At 34.3% G+C, this 27,252-nt stretch overlaps 5 protein-coding genes across 10 annotated transcripts; 1 reads left to right on the top strand and 4 right to left on the bottom strand.

Annotated features, from left to right (window-relative positions):
* Positions 1-243: 243 nt before the first annotated feature.
* Positions 244-2,664, bottom strand: LOC108329878 (probable receptor-like protein kinase At5g61350). Its single transcript, XM_017564246.1, has one exon. It carries the CDS (start codon positions 2,662-2,664, stop codon positions 244-246), a length of 2,421 nt encoding a protein of 806 aa, XP_017419735.1.
* A 2,928-nt stretch (positions 2,665-5,592) lies between these two features.
* Positions 5,593-7,413, top strand: LOC108336331 (uncharacterized). Of its 2 annotated transcripts, none has more exons than XM_017572765.2 (3): positions 5,593-6,087; positions 6,792-6,891; positions 7,097-7,413. In XM_017572765.2, exons 1-2 carry the CDS (start codon positions 5,704-5,706, stop codon positions 6,876-6,878), a joined length of 471 nt encoding a protein of 156 aa, XP_017428254.1. In that variant the 5' UTR covers positions 5,593-5,703; the 3' UTR covers positions 6,879-6,891; positions 7,097-7,413. The 2 variants fall into 2 exon arrangements, with proteins under 2 accessions (XP_017428254.1, XP_017428246.1); XM_017572757.2 differs by having other exon boundaries at positions 5,594-6,087; positions 6,792-6,903.
* Positions 7,414-9,285: 1,872 nt separating this feature from the next.
* LOC108323801 (probable xyloglucan 6-xylosyltransferase 5) lies at positions 9,286-11,115 on the bottom strand. The gene has a single exon (XM_017556552.2). It carries the CDS (start codon positions 10,906-10,908, stop codon positions 9,571-9,573), a length of 1,338 nt encoding a protein of 445 aa, XP_017412041.1. The 5' UTR covers positions 10,909-11,115; the 3' UTR covers positions 9,286-9,570.
* A 5,145-nt stretch (positions 11,116-16,260) lies between these two features.
* LOC108323791 (pentatricopeptide repeat-containing protein At5g61370, mitochondrial) lies at positions 16,261-20,924 on the bottom strand. Of its 2 annotated transcripts, none has more exons than XR_008245766.1 (2): positions 20,587-20,924; positions 16,261-17,792 (listed from the first exon to the last, which is right to left on the bottom strand). XR_008245766.1 is itself a non-coding variant. In XM_052869782.1 (2 exons), the coding sequence occupies exon 2, from the start codon at positions 19,744-19,746 to the stop codon at positions 18,256-18,258; it is 1,491 nt and encodes a 496-aa protein (XP_052725742.1). In that variant the 5' UTR covers positions 19,747-19,962; positions 20,587-20,832; the 3' UTR covers positions 18,235-18,255. The 2 variants fall into 2 exon arrangements, 1 of the variants encoding a protein (XP_052725742.1); XM_052869782.1 differs by lacking the exon at positions 16,261-17,792 and adding an exon at positions 18,235-19,962 and having other exon boundaries at positions 20,587-20,832.
* A 401-nt stretch (positions 20,925-21,325) lies between these two features.
* LOC108319708 (two-component response regulator-like APRR1) lies at positions 21,326-26,792 on the bottom strand. Of its 4 annotated transcripts, XM_017550936.2 has the most exons (8): positions 26,190-26,792; positions 25,633-25,794; positions 25,383-25,516; positions 24,432-24,599; positions 23,476-23,523; positions 23,210-23,309; positions 22,907-22,948; positions 21,326-22,749 (listed from the first exon to the last, which is right to left on the bottom strand). In XM_017550936.2, exons 1-8 carry the CDS (start codon positions 26,374-26,376, stop codon positions 21,830-21,832), a joined length of 1,761 nt encoding a protein of 586 aa, XP_017406425.1. In that variant the 5' UTR covers positions 26,377-26,792; the 3' UTR covers positions 21,326-21,829. The 4 variants fall into 4 exon arrangements, with proteins under 4 accessions (XP_017406425.1, XP_017406434.1, XP_017406442.1 ...); XM_017550945.2 differs by lacking the exon at positions 22,907-22,948 and having other exon boundaries at positions 26,190-26,791; XM_017550953.2 differs by lacking the exon at positions 23,476-23,523 and having other exon boundaries at positions 26,190-26,790.
* Between the last annotated feature and the right edge of the window lie 460 nt (positions 26,793-27,252).

Here is a 27,252-nt window from a genome sequence, read left to right as displayed (position 1 = left end):
AAGTGAAAGTGATAAGGGTATATACTTTTGTTAACGTTTTGCTATATTATGCGCCTAGCAAAAATCACAATGGAGATACAAAATTTTTCATATTGTTGATTTTTTTTGCACCACGATCAATTAAGAAAGTAGGGAGAAAATAAAAGAGTAGGCTATCTCAGAATGACTCCAAATGACTTTGAACCTCTTTCTAATTCCTATGTATTTAACTCTATCTCAGAAAATACAGATCCTGGTTTGTGCCTATATTGCCCTTTTATCTTCAGCTTCATCAATCCGTGAGGCAGGTTCTTGTAGGCGCAACGCGTATTCCAAATGCCACAACACATCCCCCATGCTAGGCCTATCAACACCACAGTCTGCTAAACATCTCTCAGCAATTTCAACAAAAACACTGAGTGATTGAGGATTCATAGTAACACCAATACGTGGATCAATTATTTCATTCACCAATCCTCTTCTATTCTGTTTCTTTGCCCATTCAGCCAAGTTAATCTCTTCTGTTGGACGTGTTGGGCAAATAACTGGCCTAGCACATAATACCTCAAATAGGACTACCCCAAAAGAGTATATATCAGATTTCTGAGTTAGTTGTTGACTCCTATAGTACTCAGGGTCAAGGTACCCAAAACTACCCTTCACTGCTGTGCTAACTTGAGCTTCATCTGGGACAACCTTTGACAAACCAAAGTCAGAAACCTTGGCCACGTAATTCTCATCTAGGAGTATGTTTGTTGTCTTCACATCACGGTGTGTGATGCTTTGAGCTGCGCCAGTGTGGAGATAGTACAACCCACGAGCTGCACCAATGCATATTTCAAGCCTCTTTTGCCATGACAAACAAGGCAGGTCGAACCCGTAGATGTGAGAACGAAAAGGGCCATTAGCCATGTACTCATACACAAGAACCATCTCTGAGTTTTCATCACAGAAACCTATCAATGAGACAAGGTGGCGATGGCGTAGCTTTGACAGCATTTCCAGTTCTGTTCTGAATTCATTGATGCCTTGCTCTGAATTACCACTTCCTCGTTTTATGGCAACCTTTGTCCCATCTTTCAACGTTCCAAGATACACTTTCCCGAAGCCTCCAACACCAATTACTCTTTTCTCTTCGAAATTATTGGTGGCTTGTCGCATTTCACTAAAGGGGAAGAACCTTTTGGGCCCTTGTGGGGTGACACGATGATCGTGTTTATTGCTCTTGCGGGAACTGGATGCTGTTGACCCTCGACAACTGCTTTTGCTTGAACACGATATAGGGGAATGGACAGGAAGGGGGCTTGATGAGAACCTGTTATGATTTTCCCTACCTTGAGGCCTCTTTTTCCACCTTATGCAAGTTATTACTAGCAACAGAATTGTTGTCACAGCCAATGCAATTCCAACATAAGCCAAAATTTTCATTTCCATGGTTGTTGAACATGGCCCTTTGTATTTCCCATCAACAGAGTATAAACCGTCCAAGCTGTCTGCGATGTTGCTAATCTTCATCACCTCAAATCCATTCAGAATTGCATCGGTCGGTCCCACCTGAACCAAAATGGAACCGTTTGTGACATCCCGTGAATTTAACACAAAGTCCTGGTAAAAAGCAGTGGCTAGAGCTTTGGTTTGCGATGATAGATTCAAAGCTGATACACCCTCAATCCCGTTGATGTACACATTAAAGTATAACTGATTAAGACTCCTGCTCAAAATGTCACAGAAATGCATTCTTATCAAATAAGAGTAGCTCCTATCCACGTTCACCATCCAACTGAGATTGAAATTCGGTAGCATGAATGTAGCGTTCTTCACGTGTATAGCACTTGCATAAACCAAGTTGGGAGCAATCGTAGGTGTAACCCCAGTATCAGGATACTTTATGCCTTTTTTGGAGACAGAAATAGTCTCAGAACCCTGTGGGAAGATGTTGTATGAACCATCAGTTTCCCATGTTCTTGCCAAAGTGTCGTCGTCAGGAGTTATGGTGGGACCACCAACGTTTATTCTGTAGGATACTTCAAGAGCAGAATTGAACAAGCCTTTGAATTCACCAAGTGGGGAAAGTGCAGTTGCTGAATCCGAAATAAGAGCGTCAGGGACTGAGACAACCTCAATTGCATTGATGAACGCAAAGGAGCTTTTCTTGGGCTTGAATTTGAGGGAAAATCTACTATCAGAAACGTTAACAAGGTATTCCTTGAAAACAGGTGAGTCATTGTTCCTGGCGGAGAACTCGTGCAGGAGCACGTGGTGATTAGTTTGGACAGAGAAAACAGCAGTTGTTAGGTTATAGGAAGGGTTAGAGAGAGGGAAGAAGTAAAGGCGAATCCAAAGTCTACCAGTTTTGGATATGTAAAAGGAGTAGGTGGATTCCTCTTGAAAAACCCTTGCAGTTTGATACAAAGGAAGCAATGAAGAAGGAACAGAAGGGGAGAGATTTGAGTAAAGTGATATTTGCACATATTCAGCTGTGGCTAGGAGAGAAGTGGTTTCACGATCAGATTTGAAGGTTCTTCCATCTGTGAGCTGAGTGGGGTGGGAGGAGCCACAATCAAGGAGATAGTTAACATGAGGTGTGAAAGAAGATTTGGCTAGGGTGGAAAAGAAAAGGTGAAGAATGACAAGGAATAATAGAAACGTAGGTTTGAGTCTGGTTCCTTTGTTCTCTACGTCCATTGCTGAGGTTGGACAATGAGGGTGGTGGAAGGGTGAAGATAAAGCATGAAAAAGAGGAAGAAATAGAAGATGGTTTTATGTATGGAGAGGGTGCATGCAGCAGTTGGAGGAACAGAAGAGAGGTGTTTTGTTTGTAGTGAGAGAGAGAGAGAGAGGGAGAAGAAGAAAGTATGGTTGCATGTTAGAAAGGTTGTTAGAATCGGTAGAACGTTGGACCTAACCATGGTCGTTTCTCCTAAAATACTTTCAGATTTCATCAATCAGCAAGTACAAACCGAGTAACATCCAAACTAGAATCTGTTTACAAACAAAAAATAATGTTTTCGCATGATGTTATATATGCATCCAGACATATATGATCATTGCTCTTAAGATATACTATTATTTAGATTATACATTCCACAACATGGATATTAAAATTTATAGTAAAATCATATTTTTAAATATATAATATTATGATTCGAATTTATGATAAATAAGTATTTTTAATATACAAATTATATTTTATATTCAATAATAAAAATTTGATCTATGGCCTAGTTTGTTTTGTCATCCTGGTCACAAGCTTATTTACCTTCTCACGTGTTAAGAATGCTTCAATGTTGAAGGGTTCTAAATTTTCTAAAGACTTGTTTACCCTGCATTTTTTATCATTTCATCCTCCAGCTCCAAAATTTTTTAAAATTTAAAAATTATTCTCTGCAATTCAAAATATCATACATCCCACCTTTTTACTTTATAGGATTTTGAAATTTGATGTAAGATTTTTCATTTTCTTCATCAAATATTGAGATCCTATCAATTTTTTAAAAAGAATTTTATCGGATTTTGAAATTCGATGAAAAAAATGTAACCCTAAACTATTTTTGAAAATTAGAAGTGTATATTGAAATGTTTGAAGGTGAAGAATAAAAGAGTCTTTCAAACTTTTTGGGACCTTGGTTTTTGATGGTCTATTTAGGTAAATTACTCCAGAGCGTTTTATCCTGCACCTTCAAAATTTTCTAAAATATGTGTAATATCTTTCATTAAAACAGTGATTAATTTTTAATAAAAGTAAAAAAATCTTTTAACCAGATTCTTTCACCTAGAATTCTCAATCTTCATTAAAATATCTTGTTTTTATAATTTTAAGATATATAATTATTTTAATGAAATATTTAGATTTTATAAATATATAAATATTTGAATTAATTATGAATTAAATAATTTTGTTTGTAAATATTAATATTTATTTTAAATTATTTTAATAAATTAATAATACTTAACACTACCTAAAAGATATTTTAAATTTTTCATATCATTTTTAAATAAATTTATCAATTTTAAATAAATTTATTTTTTATAAATTAAATTAATTCATACAAATTACCTAATTAAACATTTAAAAATAATATAATAAAACGTTTTAAATTAATCTAATAAATATTTATAAATAATATAATTAAAAATAACTGTATCAGAAAAACATTGAATCTCGAAATCTGATTTAAGAAAAATCGGATTTCGAGATCGGATACTTATTCTTGTTTCTCATAATAATAACTTTTATATATAAGCACACGTTTTATTAATTTCATTTGTCATTAAATTTTTTAACTTTTCAGCATAAATTAAAATTAAAAGCACAATACAAATGTTATTTTTTTTAATATATGATAATAAGATTATAAATAAATAATAATAATTAATAATACCGTTATCATTATAATATTCATGAAACATCATTAATTAGAGGAGAAATTGGAATTTGAAAATGCAGGTGAAATCCTTGAAGCTGTAGGGTGAAACACCCATTATTGGATAATAGTCCGTTCTCTGGAGTTTCTTCGTGTACCGATTGTTTTGTTTTGCTTTCTGCACCCAAAAGTTTTCTATAGCTCCTACTTTACCCCTATAAAATATATATTAAATAAATAAATTATTATTATGTGTGATATGAGGTATATGAAATCCGGGTCATACACCATATTCTGAAATCTAGTTGAGGACTCCATCTCATTATGAAATTCGATTAAAAAATATATAAATTCACATAATTAGGTTTCAAAATGGAAATAATTTACATAATTCGATCAGATTATATAATATGACTCAGTTTTGTTTGTTTTCATTACATTTGGGTTGTAATAAACAACACAGGTTTCAAAAAGGAAATAATTTTAATTTGATACAAACTTGAATGTAACCAAATATTATTTAAAATTTGAATGCACCAATTTAAATAAATTTGTATTATTATGATTGAATAATCAAATACCACCAATTTATTATAAATAAATTTTGTGGCATTAAAGATACGAAGAAGAAAAATGAGATGAGTTAAACATGTTTTTTTTCTTAATTTATTAAAATTAATTCATTTTTAAAATTTTAACTAACTCACTTTTCTATTTTTAGAAATAAGTATATTTAATCATCTTAAATAAATGTTATTAAATTTATTTAACGTTTTATTATAATATTTTAATTACGACATATTTTCATTTAAATATTATATGTATTAAATTGAATAAATAATTCAAATATTATTATAAATTGTGTTTAAAATATTAATTAAATTTAGTAAAAACTATTTAAAAGATTAAATCTATATACTTCTAAATATAAAAAAATTAATTGAATCAAATTTAAAAAATGTATTAATTTCAATTTTTAGGAATCCATACAACTATTTAATCCAATAAAATTTACGTGGAAATTAAAGAATCATTGTCTGTTTTGTTTGAAAAGTAAAATATTTTTTTTAAGAAAAAAAGTATAATGTTGAAATCATCGATAATCCGTAAAAGTACTTATAATTATCTGAATCTGAATTATATATGGAATAATATAATATTTAGGGTAACTTACGTTTATCTATAATTTAATTAGCATAAATTGTGCATCTTCAATTGAGTGAGAAATTATTTATAGGTATGTTGACATTTAAAATTTTGCAAAGAACCTTACAATGGAGTGCAGCGAGAACTCATGAAATGAATTAAAGAAAATGAGAAAGTAAGAAATTGTGATTGCTTCGTTGAATGAAGAAGAAGCATGATGGGGAATGTGGATCCTCAACTTCCACCACTTCCAAATCCAAATGATTGGTCAATCCACGATAACAAGGACGATTTGGTATTTCCCCCAATTCACCACGAAAACCTCCAAATTCTCTCACCACATTCAGACAACCACACCCCCCAATCACCTCCTTCTTCCTCACCCTTCCATTCTCGGATTCGCGGCTGGACCAGTATCGCCCTCCAGATCATTCGTTCCAAGCTTTCCTCTTTCAGGAACAAAGGGCTAATTTGGTCAATTGGGGTTCCCGCTGCGGCGCTGTTAATGTTCTGCTGGATCATCATCGCCACGAAGAAGCAGAGAACCCTCACACCCAATGAAGCTCGTCTCATCTCCATCGTCAAGCAAAAGGAACAGGTTCGTTAATTTTATTTTTTTCTTTCATAAAATTTCCCCATTTTATGGGTTTTAGCTCATGTTAGCTCTTTTGGGTGTATTAGTTAACCATAGGACAGTTAAGCCTATAAAAAACGGAAGGAGACAACAATCGCCTATTGTTGTGTGGCATGGGATTTATATTGCATTAATCATGTGATTGCTTTGTTTCATTCCACTAAAAAGCCTCAAATTGGTTAAGAATCAAGGTTAAAATATAAATTTGTGAACACCTTTATCTTCCTTCTAATGAATAAAACAATGAAAATCCATGGGAGTTAAAACTAACAATATTTGGATTGAAGTGAACCTAACATTGTTAAGAAATTTAAGGTCAGAACAATTTTTTACAGTGGCAAGGTAAGAAAGGTTCAGGAGTCATATAGCAAATGGAATGGAGAAAATTTACAATAAAGAATGACCTGACCTAGTTTGCCCAAACGAGGAGAGGGGGTTAAACCAATTTTGATTTTGTGATCAAGGTCTTTCCTTCGGCTTGACTGCATTCAAAAATTGGATGTGTATGTAGGCATGAATGATTGATTTTCTATGCAAATGTATTTATGTTTTCTTTCTCTCATTTCTTTTGATTCATGCTCTTGAATATGTACACTTTTTAATACTCGGTTAGCTAGTCCTCCTTTGTTTTGGCTTCGTTTGTAACTGCTGGTTACCTCTGTTTACAGAAAATTGCCCAACTATTGAACCAGATTGCACAAATGAACGAAATACTAATCGATCGTCATAAAGCTGTGGCTGCTAAAGTGGAGTAGTGATTGCCTACAGGTTGTGAATATGGTTGGTAGCTCACATTCAGAAGGAACAGTGAACAAGAGCGTCACCCTACAGTGATGCCGCTTTAATCTTTCTATTTTGAAATATCACTGCTTACGTGTGCATGTCTTCAATTTGCTTGTATTCTGCATGTGAGAGTTAGGTTGTAATTGACAGATGAACTAATCATGATTCTTCGCACATGTTCCTGCTACAGCTGAGTGACTGAACATCTGCAAAGCAAATGGCTGATGAATTGAAGTCCCAACTTTGAAGAAGGAAGTTCTCCACTTCTCATGATTCGTCAATGACTAGATCAGCATGGAAATGGCTGAATTCTCTTAACTGTACTAATGGTTACTCAACCAAGTTCTTTGTTCAGCGCATGTTTAATTTGTTCAGGTCCTTGATGTCAACTAAATGACACCATATTTGGTGAGCTTTTTGGAAAATCCCATTTTTTTATTTAATTTATTTGAGATGCAAGCCATAGAACTTGTCATTCTACATAGTTTAATATATTTTCAGGCTGAATTACGGTTTTTCATTTGACTTCCTATACTTTTATTCAAAATAAAAGCCATGCAATAAAAAAATTGAACTGTTAATCACATGTAGAAAATTTTGCAGCGCATCCTCCTAGTTAACAATGATGAAATATACAGAACATAAGGAAAAAGCTGAGGTCACTTGGGTGTGTTTCATTCGGAGAAAATAATGAAGAAATAAGTTGAAAAAAAGAGTAAGAAATAAAATTAAATGTGTAGTTGTTTGTTGGAGTATAAATAACTGAGATAAATAGGAAATGGTTAGAAAGATAAGTAATTTAATTGAAAATATATAGTGATATATGAAGATGTGAAATAGTAGATTTGCATGTAACATCTTTCTCATCCCTTCACCCCAACATCAAACAACCTTCTTTCCTCTCCTGATAAGTAAATCCAAATCCATTGGTATCGAGTATTAATGGAAATATCCAATGTTGACTAAAATATTCGGATGGAACATGTGTATGAATAATACTTGAATTTTTATAGTTGTCATCATTTTTAATTATTAAAATATTTTTAGTTAATTTGATACTTTGTTTTAAAATGTACCTAATTATAACTTTTAAATTTTTATTTATTATTTAAGACAAAAAAGTTTATATCTTTTTTAAAATTAAAATGTTCTTAATATTCTATTTTATTTGTTTCAGTTTTCATTTATTTTAAAATTATTTAATAAAAATTAAGACAGATACACGTCAGAATAAATACATGATTTGATTAAAAATAATAATAAGTATAATTTTTTATTTAAAAAATGGGACAAATATAATAAAAAAACCTACGCGTCTCATTGCAATCTCTACTCTACCAAAGAAGGAGTTGAATTTTAATCAAACCACAACTGTGCAATTATTTGTTAGGACAATGAAGGCGACACCAATAATGAATTGACTCAATTTGCAATTATAACTTGCAAGAGAAAACGATAGGGATACAGAGATAAGTCATGTGGTGTTAGGAATCTCTTAAAAAAATCCAACTAAATTCAGATTGTTGAGTTACCATCACCGTCAGACCAGCAAGAGTACTTTCATACTCTTTTTGATGCTGTATTGTTAAGTGAAAATTTATGTAAATCTCATTAACCCTCTATATTATTGGAGTAAGCATATAATTTTCACAAATGACAATGAGGTTGTAAAAAAAAATAGTACCAAAGAATGAGGCAATAGCCTAATACTAGAACTTCTGTATCATATTATAAGTAATAGTATGTTCCTATTCTTTGCTCATCAGCCATAAATGATAACCTGTCCAAAGTATTTGTTTTCTTCAGGTCTGTGTTACTCGCAAATGGGAAGAGAAAAAATTTATCGGAAGGTGAAAACAACTCGTCAAGAAAATACAATGTTTTATCTCTGTACCTACAGCAGCAGAGTGCGCAGAATGTATAATCGGAACGAAAGCTGTAGCATCTGACAAAGAAATACGATAACATTAACGTGCAAGAAAGCAGCGCCTCGTGAGATACGATAATCACCTATCAAGCCGCTCTATTGGTCACTATGAATGATACCTTTTTGGCTCCAAGACAAAACATTTTTGCAGTTAAAAGATGTTGGTGCGTCGGGGATATGATATTTATCCTGTTGTTACATGTCACTCCTCACATTCTGGATTCTCTGTTACCATTAAGGTTACGAATCCAAAACATTGTCCAAATATATCATAAAAATTTACTTCGAATCATAATTCAGACAAATTATCACAAACTTCCATTGTTGAAGATCATACCCTTATTTCCTTTGCTTTCTCTTCGAATTTGGAAACACACATTTGAGATCTGCAGATCAAATATATCAGAAACAGAAAGTGGTGGTTACCTCATGTTATACAAATCACAACGATATCAAGAGGACATGGAAGTATATTAAGTTCGTGAATTGATTTAATGTCACATAAGCCCAAATACAAAGGTAGCTCAGTATACAGCAGATGAGTAAATAAAATTTGTTTGCTGATTGCTCAAACTGATAAGAAAGAAGATAAATTACGAAAGAATTCTATCCTAACATTCTCAAAAGAAGTACCAAGACAACAGAAAAAGCAGAAGTTACATGTGAACTGTCCCCAAATGAAATTTCACTTCTAAATAATTTCTGTCTATAATACCACCATTGAACAGCATTTCTTACTAGCTCTTCAATCCCTTGCTTTCCGTAGAATGCCTTCGAATATCAAACTGGTCTACAAACTCCAAAGGAGTAACAGTCTCATTTCTGATCCTCTTGATCTTGGTGCTCAACAGACCACGATGCCTGAAACCATAGAGCTTAAGCACCTGATTATCAGCAAAATTGTAAGCCCTCTCCATGCTACTGAGGCACCTCTCCACAGGATAATCTCCATAGCTCCCACAGGGCTTACAGCCGACAAAATGTGTCACAAACGGCCATCTCTCATCACCCAAACCGGGGTGATACTTCTCAATCATCTCCTCATACCGATCAACCAACCCTGCCCAGTAACCGTGCAAATAGAACGAATTCTCAAGAAACACCTTATCCATCCACTTCTCCTTCTGGGACAGCAGCAAGTATATCAATGCAGACTGATCGTCGGCCTCAAATGCCGGCCTCCCCTTGAGATTGGCCGTCAAGATCTTGCCGGCCTCCTCGCGAACCGGCCCCTTGGGACCCATGGGAGCCCATTCATCAAGCAAATCCAAAGACCACTGGCAGTTCCTAAACAGAAAACTCCCAGTATTCACCGCAATCCAAGACTTCTGGTCAAACAACAAATCAGGGTATCCATGAAGAACCAAATTATAAGCATCGTACTTAGACATGGGAAGCTCAAACACCATATCAGTAAAAAAAGCATCACTATCCATCCACCAAATCCACTCAACCTCGGGATGTGACAACATCAACCTCCGAATCATAGGCAACTTTGCCCAGTAGCCAGCAAGTTCCACATCCAAATGAGCCAAATTGTACACAATTTCAATCCCGTGTAATCTACAGTAATCAATCTTGTTCTTAATGGACTTCAAGAGGTAATGATCTCCAATAGGGTTATCACAGGGTTTGGGAGGGGAACCAGTGAGGAGCAAGATGCGAGGTTTACCTCTGATGGAATTAGGGTATTCAGGGTTTTGAGTGAGCCAATTTTGGCGCTCTTGGTCCCAATTATTGATTTTGGGGCCGAGGGTGAAGGTAGCGTTGGGGTTGAAGGGTTGCTGGTCGTCGGGATCGGAGGGGTCGGCGTCGGATCGGATCTCGGCGAGGATGCGGTTGGTCTCCTCGATAAGGTTCTGGTTGACGGCGTCGGAATCGGAGGAGCCGAGATTGACGCCGATGGTGCCGCGGAGGACGAGGATGGTGACAAAGCCGCATAGCATAGTGATCTTGATGTTGTTGAAGGTCTTCTGGATCTGGCGGCCGCGGGGGATCCCGGTGGCGCGGCCTCGGGCGTTGGAGGTGGGTAAACCGGCGCTAGTGCTGCGCTTGTGGTGATTGTCTTGCCCCATGTTGGCACGAGATTTGGGGAATTCACCTGAAACGAATCAGCGAAAGGTGTTGTTTGCAAAATGCCGCATAAACAGAGGATGGATGCTAGAGAGTGGAGGCTGTTTGTCTCCTCGGATCGAGGTTTACAAACAAAATCATTACTTTGTTTTTAAGAAGATGAAAGCAAAGGAACCCAGAAAGTAAGAAAGACGTGTTTTAGATACATCTTTCACACTTATAAATAATGATAATAATAAAATAATATTATTTTCTCTTCTTTGTGCTATTTATTTTATATTTAATACTTTTTCTTTTCTTTTCTTTTCTAACATAATCGCTGTTTACAGCAGTTGAGTTGAGTTCCTGCCTCCGACACGCTCAGAGATAAATTGGACAAAACTAAAAACGCTTGAAAAATAAACTACGCTGTTAAATATGATACGAAAAACATTAACTTATAAATTGGATAATATCAACTTCCAATTCGGAAAAACATATTTTTTATCGTTTATGGAAATAATGTAATATACCAACAATTCAAATTTTCATTCAATAAAGAATAAAAATTGTTATTACCCTTTTAACAATGAAATAAAATATACACTACTATTATTGTAAATTTTTTATATTGTTATTTAATTATATATTATCTTGTATGTTAAATTATTATTTCTGTAATAAATATTTTAAAAGGTGCCACTTTTGCCATGACTTTATATGGAAAGTGTATATATGAAGTAAAAAACAGGAGCAAAATCCATATGAGGAAATACTTAAAGTTAAATATAGAAAAATAAAATTAATAAATATTTTATTGTTAGAAATAATTTTTGAATGATATAAAATATTCCACATGATTGATTTAATATATATATATATAAGGGATTTTTTTCATTTATTTTTTATATGTTTATCCAAAAGACGGATGTTTTATATAAGGTAACGATCATGTTGTGCATCAAATCTATCTTGTTCTTTTCTTTTACATCTATCAAAACGTTAGTATTTCGTTTTATTTATAAGAAAAATAATAATATTTTATTACAAACGCTTTTATCTTCTTTTATTTCCTTTAAAAATATTTTAATTTTAATTAATGTCTGGTATTATGTTAAATTATTACAAATATATTTTCATTTTACCAAAAATATCAAGAGATTAGTAAATTTTAGCATAGTTAAATGATTTTCTAGTAAGTGTGAAGTTAATTTTTTTTCTTATAGACGACTAATATCAAGTAAATTCTTTTTAATATAGAATATAATAACATTAATGTTGTGTTCCTTTTTGTATTGAAACGGATGGAATGACGACTGATAAGTTTGTTCTTGATTTGGAAAGATAAGGAAAGATGGATTTGCGGATGTTGGGATTGAGTTATCCTCGCTCAAGTGAGGGGTTTTGAAGGTATGTATGTGCCTTTTACAATACTATCATTCCTTCCTTGAAAGCCATTGAACAATGGTTTTTTAACGGATTTTGGCCTCTATATTTTGCAGATGTTGCGTTCCCTGAGCTGTGCGTGAGGTGGTGGTGGTTGTGGCGGGTCCTTGGTGGTGCAGGTGGTGGCTTGCGATGGTGCCCGTTGGCATGTGCGATTGCATAATCGTTGTTTGGCTCAGTGGATGTGCTCCTTCACTTGGACACGTTGAAAATTTCAGCAACCCCATTTGCTGAAAGGGTGGCGAGTCCATTGAGAAACCAGGAAAAGTTTGTTTGGTCCGAGAAGGAGTCCATGAATGGCTTTGGGATGGGTTGGAACCCATTTCATGACTTGGGGAACCGATTCCCATGATGAGTTCGAACCGATTTGATGACTTGGGGAATTGATTATCATGTGCATATAATTGTTTTTTTAAAGCTATGAGGTATGTGTTGTGCTTTCATAAACATTTTTTTAATTTAATTTAAAGTAATCAAATCTATATTTTATAATAATATATATAATAATAAAAAATGATATTATATTAACTTTTACTATAAAGGTAAAATAATAATATTATTTTTTAATCAATTACAACTTTTTTTTATCTATTATATCAATCAAATTTCAGTCACAAATTTTCACCATTTTGACTCCCAAATTAATTCACTTTCATCTTCAAATAAACAACACAAACTTTATCACAAAATTCGTTCAAATTCATCCATTTATTCTTCTCAAATCCATCTTATCAAATAAACACACGAAATTAATTTTCATTTTACCAACTCATATGATAGTCAATGTTGCAAATTAATAAGTTATATTTATAAATTTATATATAGTTTAAATTATAAATCAGTAGATTATTATAAATAGAATATTAAATTTTATTTAATAATTCATACGTTTGCAGTGGTGTATTAATAATATATATCGTAAGTAAACTATTATTTCATTAGAGTGATACTCGTGATTTAACATGAAGTGAATGAGGCCAAAGTTTGAATCAAGGTGCAGTACTATTTTTTTTTTTAATTTATATCTATCAACAAGTCTGCACTCCAAACAAGATTAAAATCACATAATTATCAAATTTAAAGAACTAAAAACATATATGTTGAGTTAAGGACTATGAAACATGTGAAAGTAGACATGTCAACAAAACTAAATTTTATTTTAGTATTAAGTAAATCACATATCATCAATGAATGTCTCTTTGTTTAATTCATTAAGTATGCAATACAATCTATGAAAATATTAAATTGATTTTATATAGTCACAATACTTACTTAGAGAGGGTACTTTTATTAATGCTTCTAGCTTCATTGACTCGAATTGGTTTTCCACTAGTAATTTATAAAAATTATCCAAAGATTTCATTTTAAGATGATAATTTTAGACAATGCTGCATATATTTGCAATGTAAATAATTTATTTCATTGTCATTTACATACAATTTATGCAGGAAGAATACATAAGCTTTATAATAATCATTCTAAAAGATATTAAATATATTTTTACTGAATGTAAAATGAATTTGTTTTTATTTTGGTCCTATTGAAAAATCTTTGTTTTGGTCCTCTTAAAATTAAATATTACCACTTTTAGTCCATACTATTACATTGTCCTAGTTAACTACTTATGAGTTAAACAACCATTTCAACTGACACATACTAATAATATATCATGACGTGGGTGTGTATTATCTATAAAATGTTATTTATATATCTTAAAATGAATATTAGAGACTAAAAAGAACTATTTAAATTGTCAGAGGGATAAAAATCAAATAAAAATATTACAAAGAGTAAAACCAAAAACTCAACATTTTATAAGAATCGAAAAAGATAATTATAGAAAACAAAATCAAAAGTTGGTAACTTTAGACAGAATAACAAAATTGCTAATTCATTTAAAAACTACGCCAATCATAAGTGATGAATTGATCTTGTAAAACTATTTCATTAATGTCCCAAGAAACCAAGAATTTATTTTTCAGTGCTTGGACACAAAAGAGAAGTCAACAAATTCCCCAATCCGACAAGTTAAAAAGAGACAAAAGGTCAAAAGGGAGGAATGTGGTTAAAGAGTTAACCCCAGTCAAAAGAGCAGATAATCTTAACTTACTAGAGAATGAAAAAATAAATTTAAGAAAAATGACTTATGTGCCAAACCAGACCATATAAAGGAACTTGTGATAATTAAGGATATTTATAGAAGAAAGGGGGAAACCAATTAACTCACCGCACGTAACTATGCATCTAGATGGAGCCGAATCCAGCTTAGGACCTTCTGGCATTGGACCCATCTTGTCCCTTCACTGTTGTTACGCACTTCTTTGCAACATCATCTTTATACTGTCAACGCGTCCTTCGCTTATTCGCATCTTCTGGGAACAACCACGTAGGTGAATGGGAAGCGCGTGGATTCCACTTCCATTGTGATGGAATGTTGGATTGAAGAGTGGAAACTGGAAACGTGGGTGAGAGCAAAATGGGCCCCACAACATCCCTATATTGACGCCTTCTTCTTGTCTCATTCCTCTGCTTAACTTACATGTGCCATGGACCCATGTGAGGGGTTCCCAGATCTTGATCTTCTGCTTGCTACCTCCATTTTGTAATACTGTGTTATGAGCCTCTGCCACTGTCTTACCTGGACGATGATGTAGTTTCAAAAATAGCACATTCACCTCCTAAAGGGAAAAAGGAGCATTATACTTCTACCAAGCAAACCTCAAAAAGACAGACAAAATAGAAACATGAGATTGTGCGATGGGGTGTGCAAGTGTCATTAATTCCTACAAGAACTGATTTCTGAATCTAGATGCCTTTGAAACGGAAGCTTCTACAAGCTTTTCCAAGCATGTGCTCCTCTTTCTCTGCATACATCGTGTGGTATCGTGCAAACACAACGTTCGAAAACTATTACAAGGAGATTCAAAAATGATTTCCGATGCTAGGTCTGAACCATGGAATTCAATAATAAAGAAGATAAGTAATTTGAAAATATGTGCAAGCGATCGAAAAAGCTCCTGGAAAATCAATGCGGTCGAGACAAAATTCTGCAGGAAAACAATGTCTCTGTTTTGGGTTTCAGTTTATGGGAAGTTGACTGATAAGAACCTCTTGCTTAGAAGAACCACGCTACAGAAAACAATAATCAAGTCGTTGTCATTGACAAGGGTGAAGTATAGGAGAGATGCACTTTATGTTAGTTATTCTCTTCAAGTTCCTGTGAAAGGTATGAACGGTGAGGGAAGTACACAAACCAGAAAAATGAAGACATGCCCATATCTAACCAATGATATTGTTGTTCACACTCCAACATGTCCATAAAGTATTCTTATAAAGTATGTTTAATATCAATTTTGATCTCAATTTTTGTCAGTTTTATTCTTTATTCTATATGGTCATAAATTTTTTTTCTATTCAATGTTGTCGTAAAGAATGTAATTTATGTTCAATTTAGTCCTTTTTGCAAACGGTGTTTAAATCGTTCACGGTGCACTATCCAACTGTGCAATAAATGACACATCACCCTTGACACGTCATCATCATCTCCTACCTCCAGAAGCCCTAATTTTCCCTACACAGAAACCCTAGCCACCATCTAATTCTAACCGTCGCCATCACAGTCACGACCAACCACCATCTTCGCACCTCCATCATCTTCTCCACCACCTAAGCCCTAATTTTTGAAAATGTATTTCTGATTAGGGTCCTAGCTCGCCATACTATCATCTTCGCACATCATCTTCCTCGTGCTTCCAAAACCTTAGGCCGCCACCACAACTGCGCAGCAAAGCCCATTTCAGGTCGTCGCCGCCGTAAGAATCGTGCCACTCAACGCGAGAACTTGCAACCACCACATCTACATCCACGACGCCATCAAACCTGCAGCAAATCACGAGTCTTCCTCCTCTAGCACCAACCTAAACCAGTAAAATCAACTAATGGAATAGTGCAACATGAACTAGCGCTAAAAACTATGAAGAACATAAAACTCACTATGCATTATGAAGTTGACTATGCAGAATTTAATTAGAATGATCTAAGCTGAATAGAAATACTATGAACGAATTTAAAATGGAAGATTACAAGTAATAACAACTATAGAACTGAATCAAACACATGAAAACGAGAAAATCAAATGTAACTCAAAAATTAAACTGTTAAAGAACGCTCTCACGAATTAAGCTAAGTACAATGATCAAACTCAGAATTATGCAATATGAGATGAAACTAAACAGAATTAGAGATGCAAAATGATATAGAAACAAGTTTATTGCAATTTGGAACGCAGGATTGAAAGTAAAAGCAAGTGTAGAAATGAAATTCTTAATTGGGGAAAAACTATAAAATACTTAAACCTAACTTCTATTTTTGGAACAGAACTGGAAATTGAATGCTAAACTTGAATTAAACCAAGAGACTATGTTTCAGACAACTAAACTAAAACTAAATATTGCATAAAAATATATTAAAGAATTAGAAACAGAAATTTGAATTAAGAAACCAGTGTTGAACATGAATAACAGGAGCAAACAACCTAACAAAACTGAATTAACTATCACTTTAATTGCAAGAAATCTGGAATGTGATTTGGTTTGGAAGTTTGGAATCATTAACGTAATAGGAGAATAGCTAGAGAACAGTTAATTGAATAAAAAATCAGAATCAAACATAGAAATAGAAAAGAATGAAGCGAGAACTTGAAATTTCTGAAAAGTTACTTCATAAACTCAGTTTTGACCATTGCGTTTTCAAGCTTAACTGCTAAGTAGTTCAAATCTTAACTCTTAGATTATGAAGACCCTTTAGACCAATTAACACCCAATTGCAGTCAGAAATTGAGGTTACAGAAGATGCAATATTGAAAAGAAAAAAACATGACCAAACCTAATGTCTATGTTTCTCAATTGAGGAAATTCCAAGCAAAACAGAAAATGAAGATTGAGATAGAGAGAACAAATCTGAATGCATTAGGAACTGAATGAAGAATTACAAATGCTGGAGTTGGAAACTGGAAAGCACCGAGAGATACTGTCCCCTCTCCCAACTTCAGAGAAAAATGAAGAAGATCTAAACTAAAGTGAACTCTCCTCTCTCACATACTGCAATATGTCCGGCCACAGGCCTTATATAGGCTCTCTATGTTTCTAAAACTGAAAAACCAGTAAAACTGTCTAGAACAAGTCTTTGAAACTGCTAGCAAAAGGTAAAAAGTATGTACAATCTCTCTAAACTATTTAAAATACAATAACAGGACTACTAGGTAACAAGTAGAACAATTCCAACTTAAATGTTCATACAGGCTAGAGCAAGTCACCTAAGCTTGATACATCTGTCCTTCTAAGTTTCTCACTGGCTAATACAGGTCACCGCAACTGCTCCAGCCATTCTTCAGTCAACTCTCGGTCAAGCTTGCTTCTAACTGGACTGGATAAGTGCTACAGCAGAAACCACTGCACAACAACTAGAGATCCAAATAACATGTCCACATACATTGCAAAATCTTGAAATAAAATCTGAATCGAAAATCCAAGCTGAAAATTTACTTTCCAAATTAAAACTGACTCAAGCTGGACTTTATTTTCCCAAAATCACTAGAAATCTACCAAACTAAAATTCTATGAAAAAAATAAATAAATAAAAATATCTAAAAACTACAAATTAACATGTTTTTATAAAATTCGCAAATTATTCAAGAAAAACCAAATATTGGCTAAAACTAAAAAGTAAATGCAATCTAAAACCCAAGGACACAATGTTAGGCTCTAAAAATACAACAAAACCGGGACTTATCAGTACTTCATAACCCCAAAACTGTAGTAGTACTAATTCGATATTAATCTATAATAAGCAAGCAGCAATAATAAGATGTTCTTTGGAGAAAAAGGGCAGAAGAAAGCGGGAACTGGAACTGTAAAACTATCAAATTAATTTGAAGTAAACTTTTTAACTTTTTTCCTCTTCGTTGCATCATATTTTTTTCTCATCTTTATTTTTCCAACAAATTTTTTAACTTTGTGTGTAGACTTGGCTTTAGAGCTGTCTACAAGACTGTTTTTTTCTGGCTTCTTAGGTTTGTAAACTTGCGTTATTGAAGGATCCAAAACATCTTCGGTACACTGAAGAATGATGCCCATTGATGTAGCTTCATCCCAGAGCTCTCTCCCCTTCTCAAAATTTCCGCCTCTACAAAGCTTTGGAATGAGCACGTCATAAACAGGTCCATAACCTCCCATTGAACTTTTCTTCATTTTCTCAAACAGTTCAACGGCATGATTTACCCTTTCAACTCCACAGAGAATACCAATTAAACTATAGTAAAACTTATGATTTGACATCAAACCTTTTCCAATCATTTGATCCACTATCTCTTTCCCCTTACCAAACCTGCCGCTCAGAAATAACACCTTTGCCACAAGATAATAGCTGACCCAATCAGGATCACAACCAGAATTTTTCATTGTTTCGAGTATTTGAACAGATTCCTTGACTCTTCGGGTCTTCCCTAGACAAGAAAGGAGTATGTTGTAACTGATAGAGGTTGGGAAAACCCTATAAGACCTCATCTCGATCATGACATTTAAAGCTTCAGGAACAAGTCCCGAAGGATTATGTCTAAGATTCTGTTCACAGAGGCACCTGAGTAATGTGTTGTAGCATAGCAAATCTGGAATAAACCCATTCGTTTTCAACTCTTTAATAATTCTCCTAGATTCTTTCACATTCCTCTGCACAGACCACCCGTAAAGAAGACTTCTATATATGCAAGGTAGTGCGCCTGTAATCTTGTCTCTATGATGCCAAACTACCCCTTCAGCCCTCTTGGCATGCCCTTTGGAGCAAAGGGCATTAATGATAGCAGTGACAGTAAATTCATCTATAGAACAATTATACTTGTCTAAGTTCTTGAAAACACCCAATGCCTCATCTTCTTTTCCCAGATTAACCAAAGTATCCGCTACAACACCAAAAGTCTCTGCATCCATGACTCGACCCTCCTTCTTGAGATCTCCCATCAAAATATCCATTGCTGTGTAGTCTTTCTTTTCAGCAAAAACTCGAAGAGCATGATTGTAATCCTTGTCTTCCAAACTATGATTCAGATTCTTACTAGACCATAAAAAGAACCTGAGCAATCTTCTAGTGTGTGCCTCGTGCTTACTAGAATCAATAGTCTGACTCACAAGAGACGAAGTTAAAGAATCTTTAAACTTATTTAGGCTCAACTCCAGATCATCTAGCCCACCAACAGTGCTCATGACAACGCTGCAGAGCTCTTGGAACTGGGGAGAGACAGATACTGGCGGCAATGTGGAGTACTGGGAAAATGAAAGTATTTGCAAATTCTGGGTACACATAGCTTTAGACCAAGAACGTTTCCATGCAGGTTTGAACAAGACGTGCGCCATGAATCTCATCCTTGAAATTCATCAAACATGTTATGTGCAGTACTGTAACTCTAACTCTTCAGTCACATGGGCAGTGCGAAGTGATGATCACCCACAACTGTACGTTAACGCAGGAAGATCCGATGCTCCCATCCACAAAATCCAAACTTTAGAGAGCAGATAAACCCCTTGTGTCTTAAACTTTGGGTTCGGAACTGAACTTCTATTTAAATTACCAGGGTTCTCCTGTCAGACAGGTTGAAAAATGTTACTACACGAGTTTAGAAGAATATTAAAATATTTTCAGTAAAATTTAATTATTTTAATTATAATACATCTTAAAATTTCTATTTAATTCTATTTATAAATATGAATTTAAGTTTCTCGTGCTCAGGAAGTACCATAACAAAAAAAAATTATATTTTTAATAATTTCAAAATACGAAAAGATTAATGTGTCATGGAATTACTCCTTTCCGAAATTAATATGTTTGAACTTCTTTTGTCTTTAATTAATATAATTTGAAGTGAAAGTAAAACACATTTTGGAAAATAAAAACTCATTAAAGTCGTTAAAGTGATAGTAATAGGCGTCAATGTTGTAACAGCTAAGGACATCATGTTGTATGTAGGAAGGTCCCTTTGCAGTGAAATCATGGTTATAAAACTCGAGAGTAGACTGGTTAACTAGGACGAGTTGACGTTTCTACGCAGAGCTCCCGAGTTAACTCGGAAGCAAACTTGATTTTCATGTAAACTCGCAAGAATCGGCGAACTCGGCCAAACTCGCAATTTTCGAATAGAATATTTTCTAAAACTCAAAATGACATTGGTTTGGTATGCGAAAGTGAAAAAAAAAAAAAAAACTCACTGATTAGGGGATTGGGGTTTCACTCTTTTTCTTCTGCTGCTCCGCACTGGTTCGTTTCTTCTTCTGAACCGCTCGCCGTCGAGTCACATACCGTCGCACCGGTCGCCGTCGCGCGCCTCACCGTCGTCGTCCGCGGCAGATTGGGAGGAGAAGCTGCGGCGAGGTTGGGTGGAGAAAAGGACACCACTGATCCCCTTCACTATTTCGTACAAGTGGTGGATGGTTGGATGGGATTTTGTTGATTTTAATGGGTCACCATTGCACTAATTTTTTACCGAAAAAAATTATATTATATTACTTATAATATAATTTTTTTTATTAACTTTTATAGTTAGGAATTAGGAATTATATTTATTTATTTAATAGTTATATAATTTGATTTTTAATTTTGTAATTGAAAATTGAAATAGAGATTAATTTAAAGTATATGGAATGGATCGAATTCAATTGCTCGTGTATTAAAAGTAGAAATATAAATGCTTCAAAAAAATTGATAAAATAATGAATGGAAACAAGATATTTAAATCGTGTGGACTTCAATTAATTTGTGTAATTATTCTATTGAAATATTTGAATTCTAAATTTTATATGTAATTCTGAATCTTACGAGACGAATCTTCGAAGTTACCATAAACTTGAATGAAATAGTCTAAAATAGTAACATTACCCAGAGGTTTTGTTATACCTCCAACTCTCCACTTGAGTGGGTAAATAGCTACAAACTATACAGGTATTTAGATTACTACAACAAACCACCATCATAGAAAATCATCACCAGCTACATTCACACTTGGATTTTTCCTCCATAAACTAGCTTAATAACACAACACTTTTACATAGTAATATTACGAGAGCTGGTTGCAAAATTTGTTTGACAGTAAATTTAAGAAAATGGTTCCAAAAGTTTTGATTAAACAAAAGTGTAATACTTTCAACCACTTGAGTAAGACCTGCACAGGTACACCTTGAGGAGGATATATGGAACTTTTATTTGACAGAGTGAAATTTGAGACCCCACCAAGATTTTGTTTGAACTAGTTTTGATAAGAATGGTGCAGAGTTGAATAGGAACAGCATACCAGACCCTTCACATTGACAGAACGTGCACATCCACTAATATTGTTACATGAATTTTCCATCAAGATCAGGAGCACTAACAAGTCCTCCACAGGACAATTTCACTGCAGAAAGAAATTCATTGGTGGTCCTTCAGCCTTTTGGTCAAACTTACAATTTGAAATTCTCAAGCATCCTCAGGAGAGAAATCTCTTGCTACATGGTTGTCTTCCTCCTCTTCATCATAATCAGTGGAAGTAGGTTGTCCATTAAGATCCACATCAACACCATTCAACTTTCTCACAAACTGTCCCCTCACACGAGGCCGCCTTTCTGCAAGCCGTTTTCTGTTGACATACCTAATTTTCTTATCAAAACAGCGTTCTTTCCTTTTCTGTCTAAACTTCATCAGTGCTGCTTCTCTCCTATCAACCTTGCTTGATTTCACTTCACATGAACTTGAACTTCCTAACGATGGCCAAGAATGAGTTGTAGAAATCTGACCAGGTTGTAAGCAAATGCTCATTGGATAATATGGGAAGGATGTCATCCCACTTGCTTGAGGAGGACATTGGGGAAGATGATTGTACTGTGCAATCACGGAAGAACCGGAATGACTTTGCAGGTCCTGGATATTCTTTTGATACATTTGTGCTGATGATGGCATCATAACATGATTAACAACTCCTGAAATGCAATATGGATAAGCATGTTGAGCAGGATCGGAACCGTGACTTCCATTTATTGGATGCATTACTCCCCGAGAACGTTCTTCCCTGTAATGCTTTTGCTGAGAAACTTCCACAGATGCAGGTGGAGTACAAGATCTCTCAATAGAAAAAGAATCATGGATACTGTTGCTGCTGGGTAAGTCATCTTGTGAATGATTTTCAAACATTTCTCCATTTTCATGTGTATTAAGGTCACTACCATCCTGTTCACCACATGCTTGATTCACATGTTTCACCCTAACTTCTGTAGTAGTATTGTCAACATGAGCAGTCTCTTCAATGTTGCTCTTCAGTGCTGTTGCTTTGACATAGGTGAAAAAGGCTGATGACTCTCCAATCTTCAGTTCACTCTTCTTTGGACCAGATGAAAAATGTCCTACAAAATTATGGAAAATTAGAGCGAAACCAGTAAAAATAACAAGGGGTTACTCACTTCAGCCAAATTTTATTCAACTTTAGGACCTATTTTCAACTGTGGCCATTTTTTAAATCATGAATGTAGGAGGCAAATAAGATGTACAAGTGAAAACTACCAATATTAGTTCTGCTGCATGATGGATGCTGTATTGGAGTACCTATGTGAGTAATCATAAATCACAATTAGGCAAGAACCAATGTATTTATTTGATTTTCTTGAGAAATCGAACAGTAGATATATGGACCAAAATTGGCTATAAGGGCATAGAGATAGGAAAAACCGAAGCTTTACAAGAATGTGTTATTTTATGGCATCCAAAATATTGTCCAATACATTGTATTCAATAAACATAATGCACAAAAGTATGATATAATTTTGTATTTTGAAAATAGTGGTTAAAGGAAAAGGAGAAGCATACCTGTTCTGCGATCACTTATTCCAGGCACATCAGGCTGATATTCTGAGACAAGAGCACTGGGAAGCTCCACCACAACATTGGTGGCGGTGGCAATATTAACCTGAAAAGACAAATTTTATACATGTATTATAATGTATCACGTAACCACTCTGTTCTACAGTTATTACCAGTAAACCACACAGATCATACTTAAACGGAAGTAGCTGGCCCAAAAGACATTTGAGCAATGCTATATATACACTCATTTACAAATGCAAAACTCTCACCTCCTTTTCTGCATTGCTGGGTCTATGCAAGGCTCGTATCAACACTTTCTACATGCATAAATAAATAATCAAATGGCTCTATACATAGTTGAGTTGTCTAGTCTTTAGTAAATAAAAAAAAAAATTGTTTTCCAAATTGTTATTAGTAACTTCCTTATAGTTATATTTTTTGCTTTCAGCAATGCTGCTTATTTAGGATACTAATTAAGACTTACATCAGAAATGGTGTTTAAGATTTTATTTAAAAATGCACTATGACTCATTTACATTAATCAATTTTCACCCTACCAAAGACTTTGACGGATTTATATTACAATTTAACTTTTATACTACCATCAGAATTAATATCCATTTTCAGGTGGAAAGCAGTGACAAACATAGTGTACTGGACCAGCAACTAGGATTACCATAACTTTTTATTTAGATCTTGACTTATTTCGGTTTAGCTTGTTTCTTTAATTTTTCCTATGATCTTAATAAGATCTTGATGTTAGGATCATTGCTTTATTAATTAGGATAATTTTTATATAAGATCCTATCAATTATTGATATCCTTTATATTATCCAATAGGATAATTGTTAGTTATGCTTCTATTGAGTAGGAAACTATTTATTTTAAGTGTATCAATTAGGAGAATTCTTAGGGATATCTTAGTAGTATTTAAAGGGTAGACTTGATTGAAATTTCATCACTGAGAAATAGTTTTCAGAAAAAACTTGTGTTAGTTTAGGAGGGTTTCTCACTGCAATAACAGATACAAGCACAGCAATACGAAAAAAAAAACTTAGAAAAGTTGAATAATTTGCAAAGTAATCAAAGTTGATTAGAGAAAAACACCATTTCTAAATATAATATATTTAATTTCAAGGTGACACACAAAGTCATCAATTTCCAATTCTGTAAAACCCACTACATTCTTTCTTTTATTGTTTAAATATTGTTCTCTAGCATTTACCTCTTCTTCTTGTTGGATTGATACTACGGTCTCTGGATTAGTGCTTCTTTTGGACTTGTCATCTGTGTCATCAGAGAACAAGGTGGTACTGTTTGTATTGGCATCACTTGGATCTGATGCTACCAGTTCAAACTCATAATTCAAGATGTTGTTCTCCACAAGTCCAAGCTGCCAGAATAAAAATATCCATTTCAATTTCAAGTTGAGAAGATCTAAGTTGAAAATTGAAAATTTAGTAAAACAAATGTCATGCAATGGGGATAAGAAAATCCACATAAACAATGAGGAAGCAAGCAAGAGAAAGGGGTGAGGCTGCACCAACATTCCATATTCCATTATGATTATTCCATGAAAAGTTGTTCTCATTCATGACTACTAAATCAATGTTTTCCACATTCATATAATGAAGCCATGTGACATATTTTCACCAGAAATTAAACTATAAACAAGTTAGATGCACTGATCACAAACTCATACTTTGCTGAACGCTTTGATTCAATTTCAACTTACCTTTAAAAGCTGATCACAAATTCATACTCTCCAAGCTTTCCAAAAATCCTTAGGAAATACTAGACATATACTTTACACATTCACATATACTATAACATTATGTAAAATATCTGAATCTTAAACACTAATGCTGTTCGAAAGCAAACAGAAGCTAAAAGCATGTTCATGTGAATTGCCATTATGCTCAGTTGAATTTCAATCCTTAGTGAGTGTATCATTCAGTTAAACATGTATTTGAAAGTAGGACTACAGCAAACAAAGACCCCAATTAAATATTATAACAAGAAAGTTGACATCATGGAATAGAGATTCTTCAAGTCACAAGAAAGACAGTCATCAATATTCATTTCGTATCAGCATGGAATGGAGATGTTTAAGGATAGGTAGAAAATCAATAATAGTATGAATAAACACAATATGAATAAGTTGGGAAATAGATACCATGCGTCTCCTTCTCCACATGTGTGTCCACAAATTTAATAGTTCATTTGTGCGTAAAGGCTTTACTAGGTAATCTGCTGCCCCAAGCCTCAAGCACTTTACAACAATGGATACCTCATCTTGTGCAGACATCACTTAACCCCCCCACCCAAAAAATTAAAATAGAAACATTGATGAGAAACAGGATACAATTTGCCAAACAAAAAGAGTGCTAAAAATTTCCTTATGAAAATAAAGACTCGAGACTTACTTATAACAGGGATTCGGCATAATTCTTTATCCCTTGCTATGTACTTCAACAACTTCATGCCTTTCTTCACCGGAAGGTCAACTTCAACTAGTATCATGTCTATATATTGCCCCTCCGCATTCAGTGCATCAATTACTTGCCTAGCCGATTTTACTGAAGTAACTGTTAAGCAAAAAATATCCACGCTAGTCATATTTTCAAAAGTTGCAGCAAGCAACTCTCTTGAACAGGCTTAATTAAGACACAAGGGAAGCTAAAAATTCCTCTAAGAATCATCTTTCATGTACACCTTGAACAAATGGATAAGGTTCACAAAGTTGAAAAGCAAAATAGTTTGGATCAGCCAGCGAATACAATAGTTGGACTAATTACACAAATTGATTTTCAAAATGAAAGCATGTAACTCAATGATACATATAATATAACAATTCAAAATCACCCCCTTCATATTTCTGACATCACTTACCATCCTAGAAAGAAAATTTCCAATTCAACTTTTTCTATCAGAACAATAACTGACACCAAAAGAAGAAAGTAAAAGGGGGCTTAATTCATACCCTGATAAGAACACCGCAAAAGAAGTGTAAAAACCTCTTCAGAACTCTTGGAATCGTTGTCACACAACAAAATCCTCACTTTGCTTCTGTCAATAAAGCCATCTCCACTCTTACTATTATTCCCACCACAGTTACTTGCTTTATTGTTCAAATTAATAAGTTCCTCAGTCTCAGTATCGGCATCCATCGTAACCCTTCTTCCCTGTACTAGAAAAAACAACAACTCAACACTAAACCCTCGCTCAAAATCAAATCTTGCAACCACAACCCCAATCAAGACACATGATATTCAAAGCCCATTTGTTCATATCTGCTGATCGTTGCGGCACCGGCAAAATTCAAAGCCTAGGAGAAGCGGCGCAAGTTAGCAGTTCACACAAAAAAAAAACTGAATTTTTTTCTGGCCCTGTAGTGAGAAAAGATCAACCATGAGAGTATTTTGTACTTGGGAATGGGATTTTCAATCCGAGGAAGAAAAAAACTAGATGGTGGTAGGAGCTAACGTGCGCCTGATGAAGTGGGAGAGAAAGGGGCGTAGCGTAGCAAAAAGGGTAGGGGATGACGTGGAAAGCAGGGAGAGAAGAGAGTTGAAAAAGTGAAAAAGAAATAGATATGAGTGGGTTAGGGAGTGGATAGTTAGTTTGAGATAGAGAGAAAGCCACGTCACTCCAAATCTCCATCATTTCATGCAGCCACAATCTCACCAAAATATCCCAAATCTTCTCTACCTCTATTTTTCTTCTCTTTTTTGATACACAACCAGTTTTCAGATTCACTCATTCCAGTAATCAAAATACCTCGTTCTCTTCATTGTTCTTTTTTTCCAACCCACCTATGATGTTCTTGTTAAATCAGCCACAAGTGTACTTCCTTTATTATGAATAAATAAATGTGATTTATGTTTCATCGTATGGAACTTATCTAGGATTTATGTCGAGCTGCACTAAAATTAACGAGAATTTTATTTTAAATGCCAAGTCCTTTTTAATTCAATAAATGATATTTAATGAGAAAAAAAATTTAGGTATCAAAAAGTGATATGATTGATGTAAAAAGAAAAGGA

This window comes from Vigna angularis, chromosome 1, assembly GCF_016808095.1.
Source record: "Vigna angularis cultivar LongXiaoDou No.4 chromosome 1, ASM1680809v1, whole genome shotgun sequence".
Taxonomy (NCBI): Eukaryota; Viridiplantae; Streptophyta; class Magnoliopsida; order Fabales; family Fabaceae; genus Vigna; species Vigna angularis.
The sequence above is the reverse complement of the archived record's forward strand: the minus strand, read 5'-3'. Positions and strand labels throughout refer to the sequence as shown.

Coding starts and splice junctions, on each gene's coding strand:
- LOC108329878 (XM_017564246.1), bottom strand. CDS start 2,664: ATGGACGTAGAGAACAAAGGAACCAGACTCAAACCTACGTTTCTATTA.
- LOC108336331 (XM_017572765.2), top strand. CDS start 5,704: ATGATGGGGAATGTGGATCCTCAACTTCCACCACTTCCAAATCCAAAT. Junction 6,088..6,791: donor TCGTCAAGCAAAAGGAACAG/GTTCGTTAATTT, acceptor CTCTGTTTACAG/AAAATTGCCCAACTATTGAA.
- LOC108323801 (XM_017556552.2), bottom strand. CDS start 10,908: ATGGGGCAAGACAATCACCACAAGCGCAGCACTAGCGCCGGTTTACCC.
- LOC108323791 (XM_052869782.1), bottom strand. CDS start 19,746: ATGAGATTCATGGCGCACGTCTTGTTCAAACCTGCATGGAAACGTTCT.
- LOC108319708 (XM_017550936.2), bottom strand. CDS start 26,376: ATGGATGCCGATACTGAGACTGAGGAACTTATTAATTTGAACAATAAA. Junction 25,517..25,632: donor ATGCCGAATCCCTGTTATAA/GTAAGTCTCGAG, acceptor GGGGGGGTTAAG/TGATGTCTGCACAAGATGAG. Junction 24,600..25,382: donor TGTGGAGAAGGAGACGCATG/GTATCTATTTCC, acceptor TTATTCTGGCAG/CTTGGACTTGTGGAGAACAA.